Source organism: Phocoena phocoena, chromosome 10 (assembly GCF_963924675.1).
Source record: "Phocoena phocoena chromosome 10, mPhoPho1.1, whole genome shotgun sequence".
NCBI classification, from domain to species: domain Eukaryota; kingdom Metazoa; phylum Chordata; class Mammalia; order Artiodactyla; family Phocoenidae; genus Phocoena; species Phocoena phocoena.
The window spans coordinates 105,040,610-105,061,825 of NC_089228.1; the positions used below are offsets into that span (position 1 = coordinate 105,040,610).

Sequence of the window (21,216 nt, forward strand, 5' to 3'; positions counted from 1 at the left end):
AAAAAGGACAAGATTAAGAGTAGAAACTAATTAAAAGAAGTCGTCGATGTTCAAAGCTCATTTGACCCAGAATTCCCTAACCAGTGAGTCAAGGGAAACCAACTAAATTGTAATTGATTAAAGAAACACACATCAGTTTTGCTTAGACAGACTTTTTTTCCCTGTAAATCTGCCACTCCTGACTGGTGGGTCGAGGCAGAACCTGTCAATTCCTTCTAAGGAGGAGTTTGAATGTTAGAGAAGAGCTCATGTCCTGGAGTGCTGCTGCCCTGGAGTCCTGCCGGGATGCTGGGGCGTGAGCTGTCCTGCAGCGGAGTGTGTGCTGGAGCATGTCCGGGGAAGGCACAGAATCCTGGCTGTCTCAGCAGCTGGTATTTTGAAAAGAAGTCTTGTATTTGCAACTGAATGCAGTTCCCCACTGACATAGTAGTTCTGTTGTTCCCAGTTTACAGATGTGGAAACAAAGGCTGAGGGGGTTTGGGTCACCTGTCCATGCAGTGTGGGCAGGATGTGGTGAAGCTTCTTGTCCTGGGATCACACCGCTTGAGCTCAAATTTGGGGTTTGGCTTTGTGACCTTGGTCAACTTATTTAATTTTACTGAGCTGTGGTTTTCCCATCTATGAAATAGAAATAACATTAGAAGCTCATCATTGGCTTCTTACCAGATATGCATCGTGTGTTAGAAACTTATCATGGTGCTCTGCTTATGGTCATGTCTCGATAATATTTGCCTTGCTATTTTTATTACTTTTACTGTGTCACAGTTTTGCATTTGCAATTGTATTTAGAGATTTGTTTTGAAATTTTTCTTAATGAGTCACCTGAGCAAGCCTGATCTGCTGTTTAAAGCCTCCTCTCTTCAGTAGGTAAAAGTTTTTAAATATAAATTAACGCTTTCCTAATACTCTTTATCAGAGTCATTCAGATGTGCGTCGGTGTTAGCAAACAGCTCCAGTGTAATTCGTACATCCACAAATTGACGTATTGGTAGATGTTACTAGATATTTCTTGAGAACCTCCAGGGAAATAATTACAGACTAAATAGAATATGTATAATATGTATTTTGCCATGTTAAATCCCAAGGCTGAAATTAAATATTTTGAGGTTGATAGATATCAAATAGTAGTATTTCTATTTTGTAGTTGGTGAAACTGAGAAATAGAATGACTTTCTTATGGCCAGATATCAAAGGTTATTTAAGCCTCACTTTTCGTTTTTAATTCAACCGTCTTTACCACTCAGCCTTGGTGATCAGATGACTAAGTACGTGTATTATGTACTATTTTAATAGCATTAAACTACCATGACTTAATACTGGTGTCTGCTGGTTACTTTGCAGAGTTTGTGCAGAGTTTTTGTGTGTTTGTGCTTCTTTCTAGCACTGAAAATATGACCATTTTTTATGCTGTTTAAAAATGTCATTTTGACGTAATGTTTTCCCACCCATTAAAATAGCCTATATTTTAACTAGATCCTTTTTTCTAGCCATCCATCAGAAACTAGAAGCGGATGGAACAGAAAAAGTTGAAGGATCCATGACGCAGAAACTGGAGAATGTTCTGAACAGTAAGTTTTGTCCTACTACCCAAAACTATTTATGGACTTCATAACAAGCTTTGATACAGTTCTTGGACCTGGTTTCACAGAACAAGGCAGTAAGTTGTATTTTAGTATTTATTTCTAAATAGTAGTGATTTAATGAACATAAAGGGAAATAAAAACATTGAAAATGAATGTTCTCTTTCTGTTTGCATTTATTTATGAGAACTCATCATTTGAAAGCAAGCCAGTGTACTTCTTAAAAAGTAAAATTTGTTACCATAAAGGAGGCCAGGATATAAATAGCATCATCAAAGATAGAAAAATGCTGCAGCAGTAACCAAGATTGTCATTGACCAAAACCTGAAAAAGCATCTTCAAGTACGTGCCATCGTCAATGCAAATAACGTCAGCTACTAGAGTGACAGATACCGAGCTGCTGTCTATTTATTTGTGCCTTACCTTTTTCCAAAACAACTTTAAGGCAGCTGCATACTTGAGTGTTTCCAACTCTGAGACATTTTGTAGGAATTGTAGGCCAAGAGAAACTGATACATGCAATTTGAGGCCCTGTCCACCTCCCCTTCTTTTTTCTGACATCTGTACCTCCAGCTACTTATCCTACTGATTTAGAAGAAACTCATCAGATAAATCAATCCCTATGATAATATTAGTGGGTTAAAAGTAAATTATTCTCTTCCACGTATGTAGTAAAAACATTTGACAAGGAGCAATAACGCCCAGGGGACTCTCCTAGTCTTCAAGTATAAGCATATATAGCATATGATTTCTCCAGGAAGTAGAGTAGGCTCGAGAATAACGGAAACATTTAAGAACCCCAGCATCGGCTCTTTAGTGATTCTATAAATGCAGGACTGTGGTAGCAAGTCAGTTTTGCACGTCTAGCTTAATTTAGTCCCATCAGCAAAAGTTTCTGAGCTTTTTTGTAAATATCTATTTGTCATTGACCAAAACCTGAAAAAGGTTTTGGTCAATGACAAATATCTAAACCTGGGGATAGCTCTAATAATAAAAGTGTTTCCTAGGAAGAAGCTTTAATTTGATACAGGCTTTCCTTGGTAGTAGAATTTGAGTACTTGGATTTCATCCCAAAATTTATGAGTTTAACAGCACTTTAAATTTTTTGGTCTCTGGTTGTTGGTATTATTATCACCATCATCACCATTTTGCCTTGAGATTTTACCTCGTTCTTCGTTCTCATCTGAGAACCAAGTCACCAGCTTTGTTTAAATGGCTATATTCTGAATTCAGCCCAAGTAAGCATTTACTAAAGCTATTTCTGTATTAACAGAGACATTTTAAGGTCTGGGATGGATATTTTCTGTTTAGGGATGTGATTTTCCCTGGAGAAGTTGCCATCAAACCATGATACCTGTTTAAAAAAAAGATTATGTCAGTAACTTTTAAAAGGTGGCTTGTGAGAACAATCTGGCTTAGTAAGTATCTCATTGTATCAGTAGAAGAAAATGGATATTTGCTCAGGTTTGGAAAAAATCACAATCTGTTTCATGGGTGAGCCCTGGCGTAGTATGTTAATGTAATTTTTTTCTTTTCAGTAGTTTAGGTAATTCTCCTTTGGGACTTGTGGTATAAAATTTGTAAGGGAAATGGTTTTACTTCTGTTCCTTTATAAGCACAAACTTTTTCTAGAAATGTGTCCTTTTACCTTTCTACTGAAATTTGCTCTTTTTTGGGTAAAGTTGGCTTAACGTGAATGTCACTTCTTTGAGACTCAGGACTTTCTGGGATAAAAATTTCCTGTAGATTATATTCCTTTGTAACAATCCATTTTTCCTAGAAACATTTTTATGTCAACTGGATGTTGATGTTTGCTATCTTAGGGTAAGTCGTGTTAGTTTAGGTCAGCTTGGCGAACATTTGTAAGACTGGTTGTGTCAAGTGCCGTGCTGGGTCCAGTGTCGAGTATGGAGCTGGGAGGGATGTGGCTGCCGCCCAGCAAGCAGGTCCCCTGCCCCGACGGCGTGCCCAGGTCACCGATTCACCGATCTTCAGGAGCTGTACCGCTGGGGAACTGAAACAGAAATTTTGCAGGAGTGCAAATGTAGTCCGGTTTGCTTAAATTATATATTTTTTCTTTTTGTTGAATTTCTATTTCTCCATTTATTTATTTATTAGCATCTTTATTGGAGTATAATTGCTTTACAGTGGTGTGTTAGTTTCTGCTGTATAACAAAGTGAATCAGCTATACGTACACATATATCCCCATATCTCCTCCCTCTTGCATCTCCCTCCCACCCTCCCTATCCCACCCCTCTAGGTGGTCACAGAGCACCGGGCTGATCTCCCTGTGCTATGCGGCTGCTTCCCACTAGCATTTGGTCGTGTATATATGTCCATGCCACTCTCTCACTTCGTCCCAGCTTCCCCTTCCCCCTCCCCGTGTCCTCAAGTCCATTCTCTGCATCTGCTTAGATTATATTAATGCTTTAATCTTGTATATAATTACATACTAACTTATGTGCATTTTCCCTGAGTTATTTTAAGTGAAAGTTTTTTAAATTTGGGCACCTTTTCCACTTTGTTTCTAAAGGGTGATGTTGACTAAGAAATTCAGTCCCTTCTGTTCAGAATTTATCAGTTGAAGCCTTTCATTGAAATTCTTTTTTGTTTTCACTGATACATGTTTCTCATATTTGCCTTGGTATTTAATAATTCCTTCTTGATTTCAAGCCAGTGATGAAGTGATGACTGTTAATTTCTGTCAAATCCACATATCTCACTCTGTGTTCTTACCTGTTCCAAGAGCATAGAACAGCGCCGTCCAACAGAACTTCTGCCATGATGGAAATGTAGCTCTTGAGCACTTAAAATGGAACTAGTATTGCTGAGGAATTTAATTTTTATTCAATCTTAATAATTTGGCTTTAAGTCGAAGTAGCCCCGTGTGGCTGGCTCGGCTGGGCTAGGCAGGCAGGTGCGGGGAGGGACCCTGTGGTCTAGGTGTGTGTCGCCAGAGCTGGGACAGCTAGACCTCTGTGCCCCTCACTGGTGTCAGGGCTTGCTCCCACAGTCCACAGATGCTTAGCCCCCGCGGTAACCCCGGGAGGCTTGTGCTGTAACCCGCATTTTTATTGACGAAAAACTGAGGCTCAGAAGGATTGAACGCGTTACCTAAAGTCACATCAGCAGTAAGTGGCAGAGCTGGGATCTGTGTCTGTGCATCTGGCTCTGAGCCTGCACTTTAAACTACAGACTGCCTTGCTGGTTTGGGATGCGTGGGTTTCAGCGACCAGTGTTCTTGCCACGTTGCATCAAGCACACACCTGGTTGCTAGCTCTGCGGTCCACTGAACGTTCAGCAGTAACATGCCCAGCTGCTCTTCCTGCAGAGTCGGGGGACCCACTGCAGACACTTTGCCAGGTCCTGCTCAGACAGCAGAGTGTGCCCGTGGGCAGCCTCCTCGTCTCCCAGAGAGAAGCTTGCGGACATTTCACAGACATGGAGACTCAGAAGGGGAAGTTGGCCCACAGAGATGAAAGTGCATCAGAAAAGGGAAAGTGATGACAGTGTGAGTGGAATTCAAATCCAGTGCGACTTGGGTTGTAGAAGTGGCTGTGGTGGGGTGTGGACACTGGGAGGCCGGAGGAGCTCAGTGAGGGTGGACTTCCCCACCGAAGCCAGGAAGGTGTGACAAGGAGGTAAGGCTGTCCCAGAGGGAGTGAGGCCGACGGAGCGCTCCGAGCTGACCCGTGAAGCTGGAAGTACAGCAGACAGACGTGGAAACGAGCATCATTGTTTGTCAGAGCGCAGAAAAGATGCTTGATACGTGCTGTAAACTTTATGACAAGAAGAGGCGGGCTATCTTGATGATATATTTTACAAAGAAATTAAACACTTGAATTTTCAGTTTCTAATGTTTTTGATTATAGTGTGCTAAATAAAAATTAGTTTTACTGTTTTTTCATTTTCTTATTGATCTATAACCAACAGTAAGCAAGTTTTTAATGTTTCAGCAAAAATTTTCTAAGTCACAGAACAAGCGTCGTTTTCACGTTGATTATTAGGATTGCTTGCTCTGCTCGGTTCAGCTGCCCGATCACTGACGTGGTCCTGCACATGGGCCCTGTGCTGTCCCTCCCTCAGGGGACAGAGTCCTGGGCACTGGTTCTGAGGCTGGTTTCTGGCACTTGCCCTGTAAGCGTTTATTGAGCGCTCTTATTCCTCTTCAGGGACAGGAGGATGAAACTTGTGCTTTGCTTCCGAGAGTTTATAATCCAGTGAAAAAGTAGGACCAGATAGGCAGGGGATTAAATTGTGGTGTGACAGTGCTCTGCTGGTAGGGGTCCCGGAGCCCCGATGGAGAGAGGACGGGGGAGGGCTGCGAGCCTCAGGAGAGGAGGGGGACAGGCCAGGCAGGCTGACATTGGCCGGTGAGCACTGAGTGGGCCCAGGTGCATCCCGGGCGGGGCAGGCCGCACGAGGAGGAAGGCGCTGACCTCAGGGGAGATGGCTGTGGGCCATGAAGCAGGACCGAGTACCCTGTGGTGCAGACGTGAGGGCTGAGGCTGCCGGGTCGAGGGGTCTGCTCATGACAAGCTCTCTGTGCGGCGTTGTGGAGTTTGTCTTTATCTTGAGACTACTGGTGAGCCGTGGGAGGATTTTACATAAGGAATTCACATGGTGAACTTTTAAAAAAACATTCTGTCATCTGTCCAGAGAATGCACTGGAGGGAGCTGGATAGAGACCAGAAGAGAAACCGGTAGAAGTGTGCTCTGGTGACGTGACAGCGGTTTGTAGGACCCCAGCGTCAGGCCTGGCTGGGAACAGGCACTAGGTGACCTTGTTCATGTAGTGTCGCCCTGTAATGTCAGATAGCTGCCTGTCGGGCCGTTTCCTGGAGTCTGTTAAGAGAAACGAGACACACAGCAGGTTGTTCAGTCTCTTTGTGTCCTGGTTTTGCTATGAATTTAAGTATATGTTGAAAAGTTACCTTAAATTTCATTCAGCTTTATTGTTCCTGGGGTAAATTGTGTCGTGGGTGTGTAGGGGGAAGCCTCCTCCCATCCCCCCCCCCCCCAGCTCCCATCAAGCAGAGACGCAGGTTATACATCACCCGTACTGTCCTCTGTGCTGGGTGCCAGTGCCATGAAAAGGGGCCAGAGAGAACTTCGTGTTTACTTTAATAAACATGCTTGAAATGACCAGGCGCCATCAGAAGTACATGACTAGCTTTTGTGGATGACGGGTTCCTGGCACAGTTACAGTGTTTTTCCATCTTTGAGGGCAGGTATGAGTTTGATTGGTCAGTGGGCAGTACTGCAGTGACTTGTCTTCCCATCTTATTCTCCAGCTCTGCTGAGATATAGTTGACACAGGACATTGTGCAAGTTTAAGGTGCGCGGTGTGATGGTTAGATACCTGTCTGTGATGCCGCGTGTTCACCTCACCCCCACCCCCGCCAGCGCTGTCACCACACGTAATTCCATTTGTTTGTGATGAGAACGTTTGAGATTTCCTCTTGAAGCCACTTTCAGGCTACAGTACAGCATTGCTAGCTCTGTTTCCGATGCTGTGCATCACATCCTCAGAGCGCATCCATCTCCCCGAGGCCCCAGCCCGGCCTGCTTACAAGAGCTCGGCTTTTCAGGCTCCACGTGTAAGTGGAGCCACTCAGGGTCTGTCTTCCTGTGACTGCACGTGGCGTGGAGCCCTCCGGGTCCATCCGCATCTCCCTGTCTCATGCTGAGGAAAATATCACTGCCCTGCCAGCCCAGCTGAGGCCAGTGTCATTGCTGTCAGTGCAGGGGGGGCATCCATCCCCCAGACCATGATGCAGTGTCCCTGCGGGGGGAAGGGGACAGCCTTCAGCCTGCACGTGCCCAGGGCTGCTCGTGGGCTGGCGCAGGTGGCCTTCAGGGCGGCCCTGCCTCCGCTCGTGGGGCCAGCGTGCCCTTCTCCTCTCAGCTGCCCTCAGGTGTGGCTGGTGAGCTGCTGCTGCTTTTTTATCCGCTTGCACAAATCTCGGTTTCCCTGCTTTCATGTTTCGTTTCTTACTGTCTATAATCATCCAGTTATCAGAGCTTTGAACTCCCAGAATTTTATTGTGAATGCAGTAAAGTTTGCAACAGAATAATTTATGGACAGAAATTATCTATAAATTAAAATCATAATTTCATGACTTAAAATTTGTACGTAAATTAGAATTCTCTATATGTATACATTTTTGTGTAACTAAATTAAATTTTAATTTTATAGTTTATAATTTCTGCCTATAAGTTTTTCTGTATTAAATATTTATATTTTATTTAATTTTAAGCAGATTTTCTACCTGTGCTTGTTATAACTTTTAGGGGAGTTTCAAATTATTAGTTTGTATTTTTTTATTGTCTTTAAAATAAGATGAAAAAAAAATCTAGTTTTGATATTTTGTACTCCTTCATTGTAGAGAAAGTGCTTGGGGATTTAACATCCGCAGCGCACACATAAGTAATCAACCTTTAAAAATATTCAGTCCCCATTCACGTATCTAATTCATTCATGAAGCCTCAATTCGTGAAGTTTATTTCTAAATGATAAACAAATGCTTAATATTAATTTTCTTCCAAGAAAAATACTTTTAACCGTAATCACATTTCCAGTATTCATTTAGTCATCATTATATGGTTTGGTGGCAAGAAGGGAATATATTTTTTTCTCAGAGTAGAAATTTAGTATTCTACATTAAATAGCAGGTGGTGAAAATAGCTGTCCTGACAAAACAAAGTTTTTATACCAGGCCTTTAAAATTTCAACAGAATTTAAACATTATTTAGATAAAACAATTATGTTACAAAGATGACTTTTAACACACTCAGGCCACCCACAGTGTGGACCAGAGAATGCGGCATGCCAGCCACCCAGCGAGACTGAGGTCGTTTTTTTTCATCTTTGCTTAAAGTATAGTCACTAGACCAGATAATGTAGAAACTTTTTATGAGCAGTGGTCAAACAGCCAAAAAAAGTTTATCCTTTTTCTTCCCTTTCCTTGTGACTAATTAAAAATAATTCACAAGTTGAAAAAGCTTAACTATTTTTGTACGCGGTAAATTTTGTTTTAGATAAAGAAACTCCTTCATACAGTGATTCATAGAGTTTGAGGTCTTTAAGGTAAAAAAATACAGAATATTTAAGGTAAAAAAATACAGAAATAAAAATATAGAATGTCCAGTCTGTGTATCATTTTAAGAAATATTAAGCTGATTTAAGAAATATTCATTAATAGTGGTGTGTTAAAGTTTGACATCTTAAATTGCTTATATCATTTTTTGTGCCTGCTACATAATTAGATAATTTTATGTAGAAGTAGGATTAGGTCTAAAATATTTCTTTTGAACAACTTTTCTGAAAAATTTTTTCCGTTTTTTTTTTTTATTACTATGGATCTGTAAATATTGAATCCAGAGAATTTAAATAGTGTACTTGTGTGTGCACGCGTGTATGTGTGTGGGTTTTAACCTGTTGTCTGAATTAATGAAATAACCTAAGGTTCCATAATGCTGTAAAACTTAAAAGAAGCTAAAATAAACATAGATTGACATTAGACAATTTATTTGGGCCCGGTAAGTATGGTTATTCTTAATTGGATACCATTAACTGGTATACACATATGAAAAGACTTCAGAGGCAAAAAGGAAATTGTATTTTAGCAAATCGTAAAAAAAAACTCCAATATAGCTGACTTTTAGAAAAGTCTACTGAGTTTTAATATTAAGTGTAATAGCAGTCTAACATTTTAGTTCTTTTGTCCAGTGACACATTTTCCGATTAAAATTAGTTTTTATCTAAGTTTCTTTTTGTCCTTTTAAAATAGGAGCAAGTAACACTGCGGACACATTGTTTCAAGAAGTCTTGGGTCGTAAGGACAAGGCGGATTCCACTAGAAATGCGCTCAATGTGCTGCAGCGATTTAAGTTTCTCTTCAACCTTCCTCTAAGTATTGAAAGGAATATCCAAAAGGTAGAGTGCATATTTATGTACCTATGGTCATAGATGTCATAAATTTTAAAGAGTTGTTAAGATGTTTTTTATCTTAACCAAATGTCTTCATTAAACTTTATTGACAATCTCCAAAATGTTTCTTTATTTTAAAGGGTGATTATGATGTGGTTATTAATGATTATGAAAAGGCCAAGTCACTTTTTGGGAAAACGGAGGTGCAAGTTTTCAAGAAATGTAAGATTTGTTTATTACTTTTAGATTTTCTACTTTGCTTTTACAGGAAGAATGTGGAATGTAGTCTGCAAAGAATGTTACATTCGTTTTAATTTTTGTTTATAGGGTGTCCTTTCTCAGGTGTAAGACAGTTACTTCAGAAGTAACAGGATGGCTTTTCTTACTAAGATGGAGTGAAAACTGTAGGATAGGTTAGTCTTGGACATTCTTTGCTGCTTGTTAATCATGTTGCTATTTAAAGTCTTTTCTACTGGAAAGAATCAATTATAGATATTTTACAGAAACATAAATCTACATTTTAATCTTCCCTCTTCAGAAAGACCAATATATTTATGAATTCTAACCCTGCTTTAAAGTAAACTAAACAACTTTTGAAATTATCTCTAAGGATAGAGTTACAGAAAATAAGAAAAGCCTAAAATGCCTTATGGTCATGCCTTATTAACTGGGAGAAATATCACAGGGCTTGATTAAATTTGTAAATAATTTTATTTTTATTGTGGTGCAGTGATATGCACAGGCTTACATGTTGCAGCTCAGTGAGTTTGACAAATACCCACGCCCATGGAACCCCCACCCTGGAGAGAGCATTTTCATCACTCCGGAAATTTCCCTCTTGCCTCTTCTCAGTCGCCCCTCTACCCCAAGGCAGCCACTGTTCTGCTTTCCGTAATTGGATTTTAAATTTTCATTCTGTAAGTCGTGTAATTCTTTCCTTTTTAAACAGATTATGCTGAAGTAGAAACACGGATTGAAGCTTTAAGAGAATTACTTCTGGATAAGTTGCTTGAGACACCATCGACCTTACATGACCAAAAACGTTATATAAGGTAAACCTTCTGCAAGAATTTTGACAAATCACATGTGTCTGGATAGTGCTGCATACCTCATGTAACTCTTAAAGCTGATTTGGGGGAAATTGGGAGACTGATGAAACGGTAAAAGGGAAGACAAGTAGCAGAAATTTAGGGATACCTAGTGTAGGACACCAAAATTCTTTTGTGTACTCAAAAATTTGGGAGCACTCACTCTTTAAAGGCAAGGAAATCCTGCCGGTTTGGAGAAAGGAAGAGTAGCCTCATTGCACCTCTCCTCCCGTCCACAGCATCTTCCCCAGCCTGGGGTTGCGGGGCGCTCCCCGTGGGCCCCCGCAGGTGGGGACTCCCTGACTGGCTTTGAGGGTGGCACTGTCGCACAGGCGGGAGGGTGTCTGGTGCCCCGAGAGTGGCCAGGGCTCAGCGGCAGAGAAAATTCTGAAAGCTTTCAGTCTTGAAAAGGAAGTGGGAGGGCTCATGTGAAAAGACAGCAGTAACAGCAAAAGCCATGGGCACCACAGCATAGAGGGAACCATGTTGCCCGAGAGGGAGGGGCTTCAGCAGGCGCAGGGGTGCTGGAACTGCTGACGGCCCCTCCCCCCCAAACAAGCCTGCGCAGCTGTGTCTGAGCCTCACAGCCACCATGCGGTGTCTGCCTCACACCTGGTGCGCAGGTGAGGACCTGGGACTCGGAGCGGTCGCTGCTCAGCACGCACCGCCACAGGCCTCCCTGTCTGTTTGGCTTCACAGCCTGTCTTTGCTTTTCTCTAAGTGCCCCCAGAGGAAAGAATGCATTTCGGAGATTTTTCTGGCCTGTAGAATCATAGAAATCTAATGCTGCGAATAAACTGCATGTTAGTTATCCAACCGCCTTTTTTTAACATGTAAAAGAGTTCCAGGAAGGTTAATCTCTCATGTAGGAAACATAGCTGGTTAGCATCTTGTCTGTGTTCTGCTGTGTTGCTTCACTAATCGGGCTTTGTGTCTATTTACCTGTTTATACGTATTCTTTTTCCTTTGCTGATAGTCATACGTTAAACCTTATTGAGTGCAGGATTTCTTTGTGTAGCGAATTACCATTTATGTAGATTACTCATGTCCAGTTCCTGTGACTGGTTAACCTACTGGATACCATTTAAAAGATGGTGGGTGTTAAAAAAGATTCTTTAAAATGGCCTATTTTCCCTGTCATTTTAAAGGGAAGAGAACAAGAATGTCACTGAGAATGTCAAGTCATTTACTTATTTTTTAATCATTATGTTATTTTTGATACTTTGAGAAGATACTGAGCAATTTTATCATCCTTCTTAAATTATGGGTTTCATTATTAATGAATAGGAAAAACAACATCACAACCAGGCCAAATATCTGTTGGACTTTGGAATCTATGGTGCACAGTCCTTTGAGCACCAAGTGGGGGTGAGACTCTCAACTTTATCATCAGCAACACTCCATCTCTTAGCTCTCACGTAACCAGGTTGCACAGGGAATGAGGGAGTCAGATTACCCCTGTGTTGTTGTGCTGTTGTTCACTGCTGTATCTACCTAAAGACATCCTGGTTCTTTTCACTCTCCTTACTCTGGTGAGGCTAGTAGCTCAAGTAAGAAGCAAAGTACCACATATTTCTTCCATGCCAGTGTGATTCTGTCCTTGGTAATTGTTAAAAATCATGTTCGGGTATGGCTAAAGACTTTAATTCTTAAATTTAAAAATTTTGAGCCTATGCTCATCATAATTAACGTTCCTTACCTTCTGCCCTCTAAAAATGTTTTTTAAAAAGTGTTCTCGGATGACACGTATTTAAAAGAAATAACAATAACCTGTATCACATGCTAAGCCAAGACCTTTGAAATGAAACTACAGACCAAAAGAAAAGAAGACGCTCGTGGGATTAGGTCATTTAACCAAGGAAGAGCCCAGCACAAGTTGTGCTTTTGAACTGAGACACTGCAGAGTTTCTGAGACAAGAAATTTATCTTTCTTTATAAAACTCTTTTATGTAATACCCATTAGCAAGATGATAGAAAGAGGATTATTATTAAATTTTGGGAGGACCTAGTCAGCATTCTAAAGAGACATAATCTGAGAAGATGCTGAGCAGAAAGGCATGTTGATCTTGCTGTGCTGCTCGAGAGCGAGCCCTGTGACGGCCCCTCTGTGTGCTGCTGGTGGTGTGTGCACACAGAGGGAGGGAAGCCGCCCTCCGACAGGGACGGTGCCGTATTTACTGCTGCTGCCGATCTGAGGTTGCTGTTGAGTGCCAGCGTCAGGAGGTGCAGCAGGACCTGTCTGAGGGCACCTCCGGCAGACAGTCCCTCCCTGGCAGGAAGGGTGGAAGCTCACGTTTTGGGGAAAGAAATGACACAATGTACTATTTGTCATATTTACATTCCAGAGGATAGAAGAGGAAAGCCTGTGTGAGGGGAAGACTCAGATTAGGTTTTGAAGGCTTTGCCGAACGTCACCTGTTAGATCCTCCTGGGGATGCTGGTAATTGATTTGCCAGACTCTCAGCACAGCCAGCCTCCTGGCCCCTATAAATAAAGGGTCATGGCTCGGGTAGGAGAGGAGCCCGCACCGGACACCCCGCTGTCTTCGGAAACCATTCTTCCCCGTTAGCCCGTGGAGGTCAGGGGAGGTGGGTCGTTCCCGAATGTGATGTCAGGTTTCTGCTCAGTGTTTTATTTGCCGCTAACTTGTTTCTCCTCTAATTAGCCGCTAAGTAAGGAAATACTCAGTATTGCAGAAGCTGGGGAGAGAAGCCCAGGTGTGTCACTGCGTGTTTAGAGGTCACAGCTTGTCACCATTAATTAAAATTTTTTCTTGAACAAAACTTTTAACCCCAAGACAACAGACAGCTTAGGGTTTAAGAGTTATTTTAAGACAATAAGTCCAGCTTTTGAGGTTGATTTAATTGGATTTAACTTGTTACATTTATATATTTCATGAGGGCCAAGTTTTTAATGATATTTGGCAGAAATTTTTCAAGTTGTCTATCTGGGTTTGGAATTTTTACAGAGAAAGACTTTAAATATTTTAAGAACTATTTAAAAACTAAGAAAAATGCCCATCTATACTGTATTTTCTAGAGAAATATCTTCTCATGAATTAGAGTTTAGACTTAGAAGTCAGTGCTTGCTGTCACCAAATCTCTTTGTGTAATAAAGTGTTGCCCTGTTTGGATCCTGCAGAAAAAAGGGTCACACTGCCACCTCGTGGCCGTATTTCAGACCAGAAAGGAATGAAGAAATGTTCACACTGAGGCCTCTGCTGGCTCTCACCTGTTTTCTGTGTGACTGAGAACTAAGTAGAAACACTCTGTGAACAAAATGTAACCATAAAGATACGCTCTCACTGGGCGTTATAGGGGCATTGCAAGTTGTCTTTGTCTCCTTGGTTGTATCTTTATAAAGTCCTAACTTCTTAAAGTGTAGGTTTATTGTTTGTTAATTGCCTGAAAAGAAATCTGAATATATTTCATTTAGAACTGAATATTAAAGACTAGTATTGACGAATGCTTTACTAATTGACAAAGTTTTAGGTTTTCTTAAAAGTGATGACTTTAAGATACGCTAGCTTTCCTCTTGTCCTCCTTATGGCTGTGCAGCAGAAGCTGACTAGGTCAGCCTTGGCCCTGCTGTTTCAGGTACCTGTCTGACCTCCACGCGCCAGGCGACCCTGCGTGGCAGTGCATCGGAGCCCAGCATCGATGGATCCTCCAGCTCATGCACAGCTGCCAGGAGGGCTGCGTGCGGGACCTCAAAGGCAAGACCCTTTCTCCCTGCATGAGTCCTCCCCCTCGTCACTCGACACACTCTGGGAATGCTCTAGATTGAGGGATGAGTCGTTCCCTTTGTAACTATACCTGCCCCCCACCCCGGTTAGCATCCTCCCTGGGCGAGTAAGAGAGCAGGGGAGGGAGAAAGCCCTCTCAGCATGCCTGTCTCATGGCTGACTGGCAGTGTTGACAGAAGTTTGGCTTACGGAACAGTTACCTCTTGTGGAAGCGACATGATGTTGTAGAAATGATACTAGTCTTGATCAACAGGAACAGTACACTCACTATTCCATCAAGTGCATGTTGAGCCCTGCTGCGCACCAGGCACCATGCCAAGTCCAGGTGCACGGACGCAGTCCCAGCCCTCATGGAGCTCAACTAACCAAGTACCAGGTTGTGACTGGTAGATGGCAGGTTTGGGGACGTGTCTTAGACAGGACTCTGTGTTAGCAGAGAACCTAGAGGATGAGGAATGCCTGCCGGGCCGCCTCCAGCACAGGCCCTGAGGAGAGTGGAGGAAGAGTCACAGCTGGTTCACAGCCAGCACAGTGGCAGGACTTGAGGCCGGGTGAGGAGGCCCCGGGCCTGGATGGACTTCGTCCAGGGGTTTGAAGCCTGGGAAAGACCCGATGAGACGGGGACAGTGGAGCTGGTTAGGAGGCTGCTGTGGTGATTCAGGCATCTCGCTGGCACGGGGGCCGTGGGTGTGGAGGAGGAGGGGATTCAAGAGCTGTCCGGAACCTGTGATCGACAGGACCTGGTGATGGAAGGTGGGGTAGGAGGGGCTCGGTGATGCCCAGAGGTCTGACCTTGGCAGCTGGTGGGGATGGGGCGCCGTGGGGTTGGGGCGAGGAGGAGAAGACGGTCTTCCCTCTTCTTTGGACCGGTTGGTGTGTGGCTGTCTGACGAACAAGTGGAGGCGTCCAGTAGGTAACTGAATTTAAAGAGCGAGAGGTTTGGGTGTGCTCTGCACGTAGATGGTCCCTGGGAGTTGACATATTCACCCAAGAAGGAGAAAAAGGAAGAAAATGTAGGAATGTAGGACAGAGTCCTAGGGAGTGCTCTTTACAGCACTGGTGGAGGAGAAACCTGCAGGGTGGCCAGGGAGCCGAGAGGGAAAGGAGGGTCAGCAAGGGTTTTAAGGTGAAGAGTCTGATAAAGGCGTGTCCTTTAGATTTTGTGCTGAGGCTGGTGATGACCTTGGCAAATGCAGTTTCAGTGGCCTGAGACACCAAATAGATTGTATAAATAAGGCGCAGCGATTCTTACAAGGTTTCCGGACGAGAAAGTAAAGTAACATGAGAGCAGTCCTGGCACAGAAGGAGGTGCCACAGAGAGGCCACGATTATTTATATATAGTTTAGTTTTGTCGTGAATTAGGTGGCTTGGAGTTGAGTATTTTCCGGCTATGAGTCTGTTCTTTTCTATTGTTGATGTTTAGGAAAACCCAAATATCTCTTCACTGATGCCATATCTAAATTTCTAGTATGTCGTTAATTATTTTATAGTTTTAGCAAGTGAAAATGACATCAAACAACATATGCACAGTCTGAGGTCGTTGGGGGATATTTAGAGGTCCTCAGGTTCTCGTGTACTGAGTCTGCTCTGTTGGGCAGGACTCTCGACGTGGCTGCCCGTCACAACCCCCTGGGATTTTTTAAAGACTGTCACTTCCCAGCGTCCTCCCCATTCCTGACCATTATATTAGACTCTCTAGCAGTGGAGTCCACGCAGCAGTATTTTTTAAAGCTCCCAGGAGACTGTGGTGCAGCCGGGGCTGGTAATCAGTGTGGTGGATGTGCTCTTGGGACTGAAGAGCCGTGATGAGCAAGACCCACATGGTCTCTGGCCTCTTGGAGCTTGTAGTCTAGTGAGAGAGACCTATGTCTTTAAACAATTCACATGTTGTTTATTACATAAGTGTACTTGTGAAAGGTATTGCGAAGTGGGGAGTGCAGAAGTCTGCCTCAGTCTCGTTAGCGGGAGGCCCAAGGAAGTTTCCTAGAGGAGGTGTTGTTGCCACTGAACCTAAATGAGGGATGTGAATTTTCCAGGGAAAGAGCCATGGAGAAGTAGTCCAGAGACCCAGTAGGTGCTCAGTAAGTGCCACCCTTCCCCTCTCCAGTGAAGAGGCTGTAAATACAGTGATACAAACAGGATCACGGGCTGACAAACGTTTTCCCTACTCAGGCTTATAAGCGACAATCCAACTGTATGATTTAGTTCTGAAAATATTTGAATTTCTGGAAAGCATGTGTCATTTATGAAGACAGCATATAGACCATTTGAAATTGGAGAAGTGCCAGGAAAATTCATCTGCCTTATTGTCGCACCCATACCTGAAGGATCTAATAACCGATATTCCATCACTAAAGGTCTGAATCTTTCTTGAAGATAAATAGAGACACACCCTTACCTAATGGATTCCTGCCCTGCCATCTTGGTGTTATGTATTGCTATATGTATTTATCCAAAACTGCTGAAAATCAGCATTTCTGGAAGAAAAAAAAAGACACTAGCTTCTGTGTAACTGGAGACCTGCCTTTTTATTCACTCTGACCAAGCCTGTTGTAGAAGTTGCCGCTCGCATATGAAGTACTTGGAGGAATGTGCATTCCATGGATCCTTTTGTTAGTGATGAGGTTTACCTAAAGTTATTTTCATAAGTTGGTCTTTAAAATGAGGAAGTGAAACATAACAGTTTACGACCCTTTGAGCTTACTCCACAGATTTTGTGACGATACAATGTAAATGTCCTAAAGTCATTAGTCAGACGTTTATAGGTTAGGATTTAATCGTCCTTGACATTCAGAGGAACATCCTGAGCCGTGCCCCCCTGTTGTCAGCAAACACGACTAATACGAACAGTATAGACAGTCCCAACAGATAACTGTCTTTCAGTTGGAAAGTTGGTGTGTTCTTTTGAGCTCACCATCAGAAGGAGTTATTATTTTATTTTGGAGAATTCCAAACATACTTAAGAGCACCAAAGGTGATACCACAACCTCCCGTGTTCCTGCCCAGTTTCGACAGTTATCCCCTCACAGCCAGTCTCGTTTTATCTGCACCGCCTCCCTCACCCTGAATTATTTTGGAAGCAGGTCACATCATTTCATCCATAATTATTTCAGTATGTAATTTTCAAAGGTAAAGATGCTTTGTGAAAACTGTAACTAAAATACTATTATCATTACCTGAAATGTGGTTTCTTAATATCAAGTATTCAGTTAATTGTCAAATTCAAAAGCAGTTTAATACCTCCAGTATCTTCTTAAGTACACGGATACTATGTACTTAATGTGGCTTTTTAATCGATAGCCAGTGCAAAGGCAGATGATACGAGAAGTGACACAGATGGAGACAGAACTTGTGTTTCCTAGAAGAATTAGCCGTGGTGACATAGTGTCCACTTTGGCCACTTGGCACCTAGATGCCTTCCTGGTTGTTGTCATCAGAGTGTGCGTGTCAGTGGACACGCCAGCTCTTTACTGTGCACCTGCCTACCCGTGTACAGGTAATGTCATTATACAGCATAGGCATGTGCATGTGTGGGTGTGTTTATGTAAGATACTGGCCTTAATTATACGTTTGCTGGGAATAAGTACAATTTTTCTTTCATGTAATCTATACCCGATTGTTCCCGATAGACTCCTAATTGATATTTATGAGCGTCCTAGTTAGGTGTAATAGAAATGCAGTCAGTATGAGGGCAAGTCTCCTAAATATCATTTGGACTTTCTGTTGGCCATCCTCTCGTAATCACAACACTTTGGGTCTGGAAGAAACCTGGGAAGTTGTCTGGTTTGGTACATGACTTGGATCTGTTTTGCACGTGAGGAAGCTGCCTCAGAGAAGCCAGGTGACGGGCAGCCCAGCTTCTCCGTGTCCTGCACGGTGGTTCCACAGACCTCTCTGTGTTCTGTGGTTGAAGATACTATTTCATCAAGCGTGTTTCTGCACATGGTGAACGGATGGCACGATGATGGCAGTGCCTTTTTGTGAAGCTGCATTGCTTTCATTCAGGGCTTCTCCAGCACCTATTTTCAAAATGAAAGCTTGTTGCATTCTAAATCTAAAGAATGAATCGTAAGTCCTTCTATTTGTAACACCTGTACTTGGACTTTTAACACCAGAGAAGTGCTTGTAACTGATTGATAACCCAGTCTTGTGAGGTGAAATACGATTTTAAAAAGATAGACTGTAAATATCTTAGGAAAAGACTTCTTTGTGTCTTTGTAAGTAAAGCTGGTTTTTATGCATGAATTTAAGAAACCTAATTAACATACAAGTTTTTTTTTTTTTTAAGTCTTTACATGGTGCTTTGGGTTAAAATGTTAATTGTATTTAGTCTTGTGGTCTTCAAGAAAAGTTCATGAGCCAAGATGGTGATAGATTTTCAGAGACAGCAGTCCTACATAAAAAGGCCACATTTGTCCAGGTTACATTCTTCTGTATATGAAGCATTCATTGGTCAGCAGAGGTGGGTCATAGGGTTGATATTTTTATAAACACTGCATTAGAGCCTTCTCTGGATTCCAATTTTTATAATAATAACGCATACGAACCTGGTAGATGGTGCCCCTAGATGTTGCACACCAGGATACAGACAGGAGATGAGCATTACGCCTCAACACACCCTGCCAGGTATCCGGGAATTCCTCACTCCGCTTCCGCGGCCTCCTCTGTAGCCCAAATGTGATCTTTCTGTTTTTCTAAGGGGAGACAAATAGGAGGAAAAAAACAAGAATAAAGATCAACATTAAAAAAAAATTCATCTTGAAAGCATAAACTCCTATGGAAGGGTCTGTTTTCTTCCAGCTTGAGCTAGTCAACTCTACAGCTTCTCTTCCAAAACTTTTACTGCCTTATAAGAAGTGTCATTTGTCTCTTAAAATTTCTGTGAAATAGGGCCAAAATTAGACTAAATCTTCAGGTTTCCTGTCAGGAAAAGCCTTTGGTTTAACCCCCTACGGACATTCTCAAACAGGATTTTGAAAGGTAGCCTTCAAAGGTGTGTTTTTTCCTTTGTTCTGAAAATGAGTTTAACTCTAAACTCATTTAAAATATGTGCTGACTACATGTGGTGACTCCAGGGAGAAGCATCTAGAGCAGTTATCTCTGCTTTCTGCTGTCTGCACCACTAGGGCTTCCCAGAGGACATATTAGAGCAGAGGCAAGTGACGTGTTTAGAATGGAAGCCATAGATTCTTTCAGACAGTCACACAGCAGAAGGGAACACATTTCCATGTGGCTCAGGTTCTCTTTGAAAACTTAGAGGTACGTCACACCTGAAAGGTTTATTCTGAACCATCACAGTACGGATCTATTATAGAGGAAAAATGTTAAGAATAGAGGCTAATTATCTACTCTTTTAATTATTTCAAACAGAGCAGATTATTAATGACTTGCTGAAATAAAAAGGCTGTATTTTCAATTCAAGCTCATCAAATACATGCATAAAGTGCATTTTAAATTTTGGTACAGTTTCATGAATTTAGTATAACTAAACTAGATTTTTTTCTTGATATTTAAAAAATAAAGATGTGGCCTTTATGTAGCTAATCACTGGGGTTAAAAAAATATAATTCTAGTATTTCCACAGTTTGGCATCAGGTAGCTCCTGGGCACCAGATTAGGTTGCAAGCCTCCATTAGGAAATTGGCAGCAAATTCGTCAGATCGTCTACGTAACTACAAAAATGTTTCTATGTTTAAAAAGACAGTAAACGATTATACATAGATTTCTAATAAAATTTCTAATTTTTTATTTTAAAGTTGTTAGCATGAGGTTGTACATTAGGAAGTTTCTTTTATGAAGTTTCTTTTTTGGAGATTTAAAAAGTAGTTTCTCTCCTGAATGTTTATTATACCAACGTGAACCCAGAATGATAGACGTTGATTTAAAAAGAAGAAAAGGCACAGCTCCTGCAAGTACAGGTAGGTGACACTGGTTTGGTCTCCACCTTCCCGTCCCTGTGACTGAGTCCTCCCGATGTGAATTGTGCTTTACCTGCTCACTGTTGCTTCAGTTGGCTTTAGAAGAGGCAGTGCTTCTAAATACTTGTAGTGGGATTTTATTCACTTACTTTGAGATTCGTAAGCCATAAAGGATATACAGAAGAAGGTAGATTCAGGAGAGAGGAATAGAAGAAAAGTACCAGTTTATGACTGTAATAGCAAAAATCTTCTCTCCAGCAAAGTGGTGGTCTGGTTTTCCTTTCCCTTTTGTCCTTTTTCTCAGAAAGAGAAGAAACCTAGGTGATACTCAGCGTGCCATGAATTAGATTCACAGTGCATCCTGTTAGAAATTGTCGCTGTTGTTTGTAAACAGTATAAGTTTACATAAGCAGTTTTAATTACCTGACAGCTTAGCAGGATTTTACGTGATTGTAAATTTGTTTTTTAATCTAATTTGAAAAGACAAATTTAGCTTCCAAATTAAAATGAGGACTAGCAATTAATACTAGTAATTTAAACAGTTTTTTAGAAGTCAGTAAACTAGCACTTGAGCATTTGATTTACTGTTCAAATAGCACAGCGTTCATTCGCAGGTCCTGCCAGTGCTTCCCCAGCTGTTGGGTATGGTCGGAGGAGTGAGACTTGCCTCGTTTTGTGCTCGGTTCTGGTCACCTGGTGGCAGCGTCTGTCTGTGTCAGGTCAGACAGGGCAGCAGGGCTTCCGTCAGGAGGACCTCTCCGCGTGATGTCCCAGCGCTGGGTCTTTTATGCTTGGCTCACTGTCTGTCTGGGGGGAGACACACCTCCAGCCTTCAGAGAAAACGGCTTTGACAGTAAATGCCCCGCACACCTTGAATTGCTAGCATTGCCTGGTAATTTTAGAATATTCAGGGGTACAGATATTTTATGTCTCCTGTTGTCATTTTTGTA

At 42.2% G+C, this 21,216-nt stretch overlaps 1 protein-coding gene across 1 annotated transcript in view; it reads left to right on the top strand.

Annotated features, from left to right (window-relative positions):
• The window catches only part of EXOC2 (exocyst complex component 2), a 124,326-nt gene that overhangs the window by 26,793 nt on the left and 76,317 nt on the right, over positions 1 to 21,216 (top strand). The window contains exons 6-10 of the mRNA XM_065884586.1: positions 1,488 to 1,568; positions 9,375 to 9,520; positions 9,655 to 9,736; positions 10,464 to 10,566; positions 14,199 to 14,317. Coding sequence (XP_065740658.1) covers positions 1,488 to 1,568; positions 9,375 to 9,520; positions 9,655 to 9,736; positions 10,464 to 10,566; positions 14,199 to 14,317 — 531 coding nt within the window. The remainder of the gene's footprint in view (positions 1 to 1,487; positions 1,569 to 9,374; positions 9,521 to 9,654; positions 9,737 to 10,463; positions 10,567 to 14,198; positions 14,318 to 21,216) is intronic.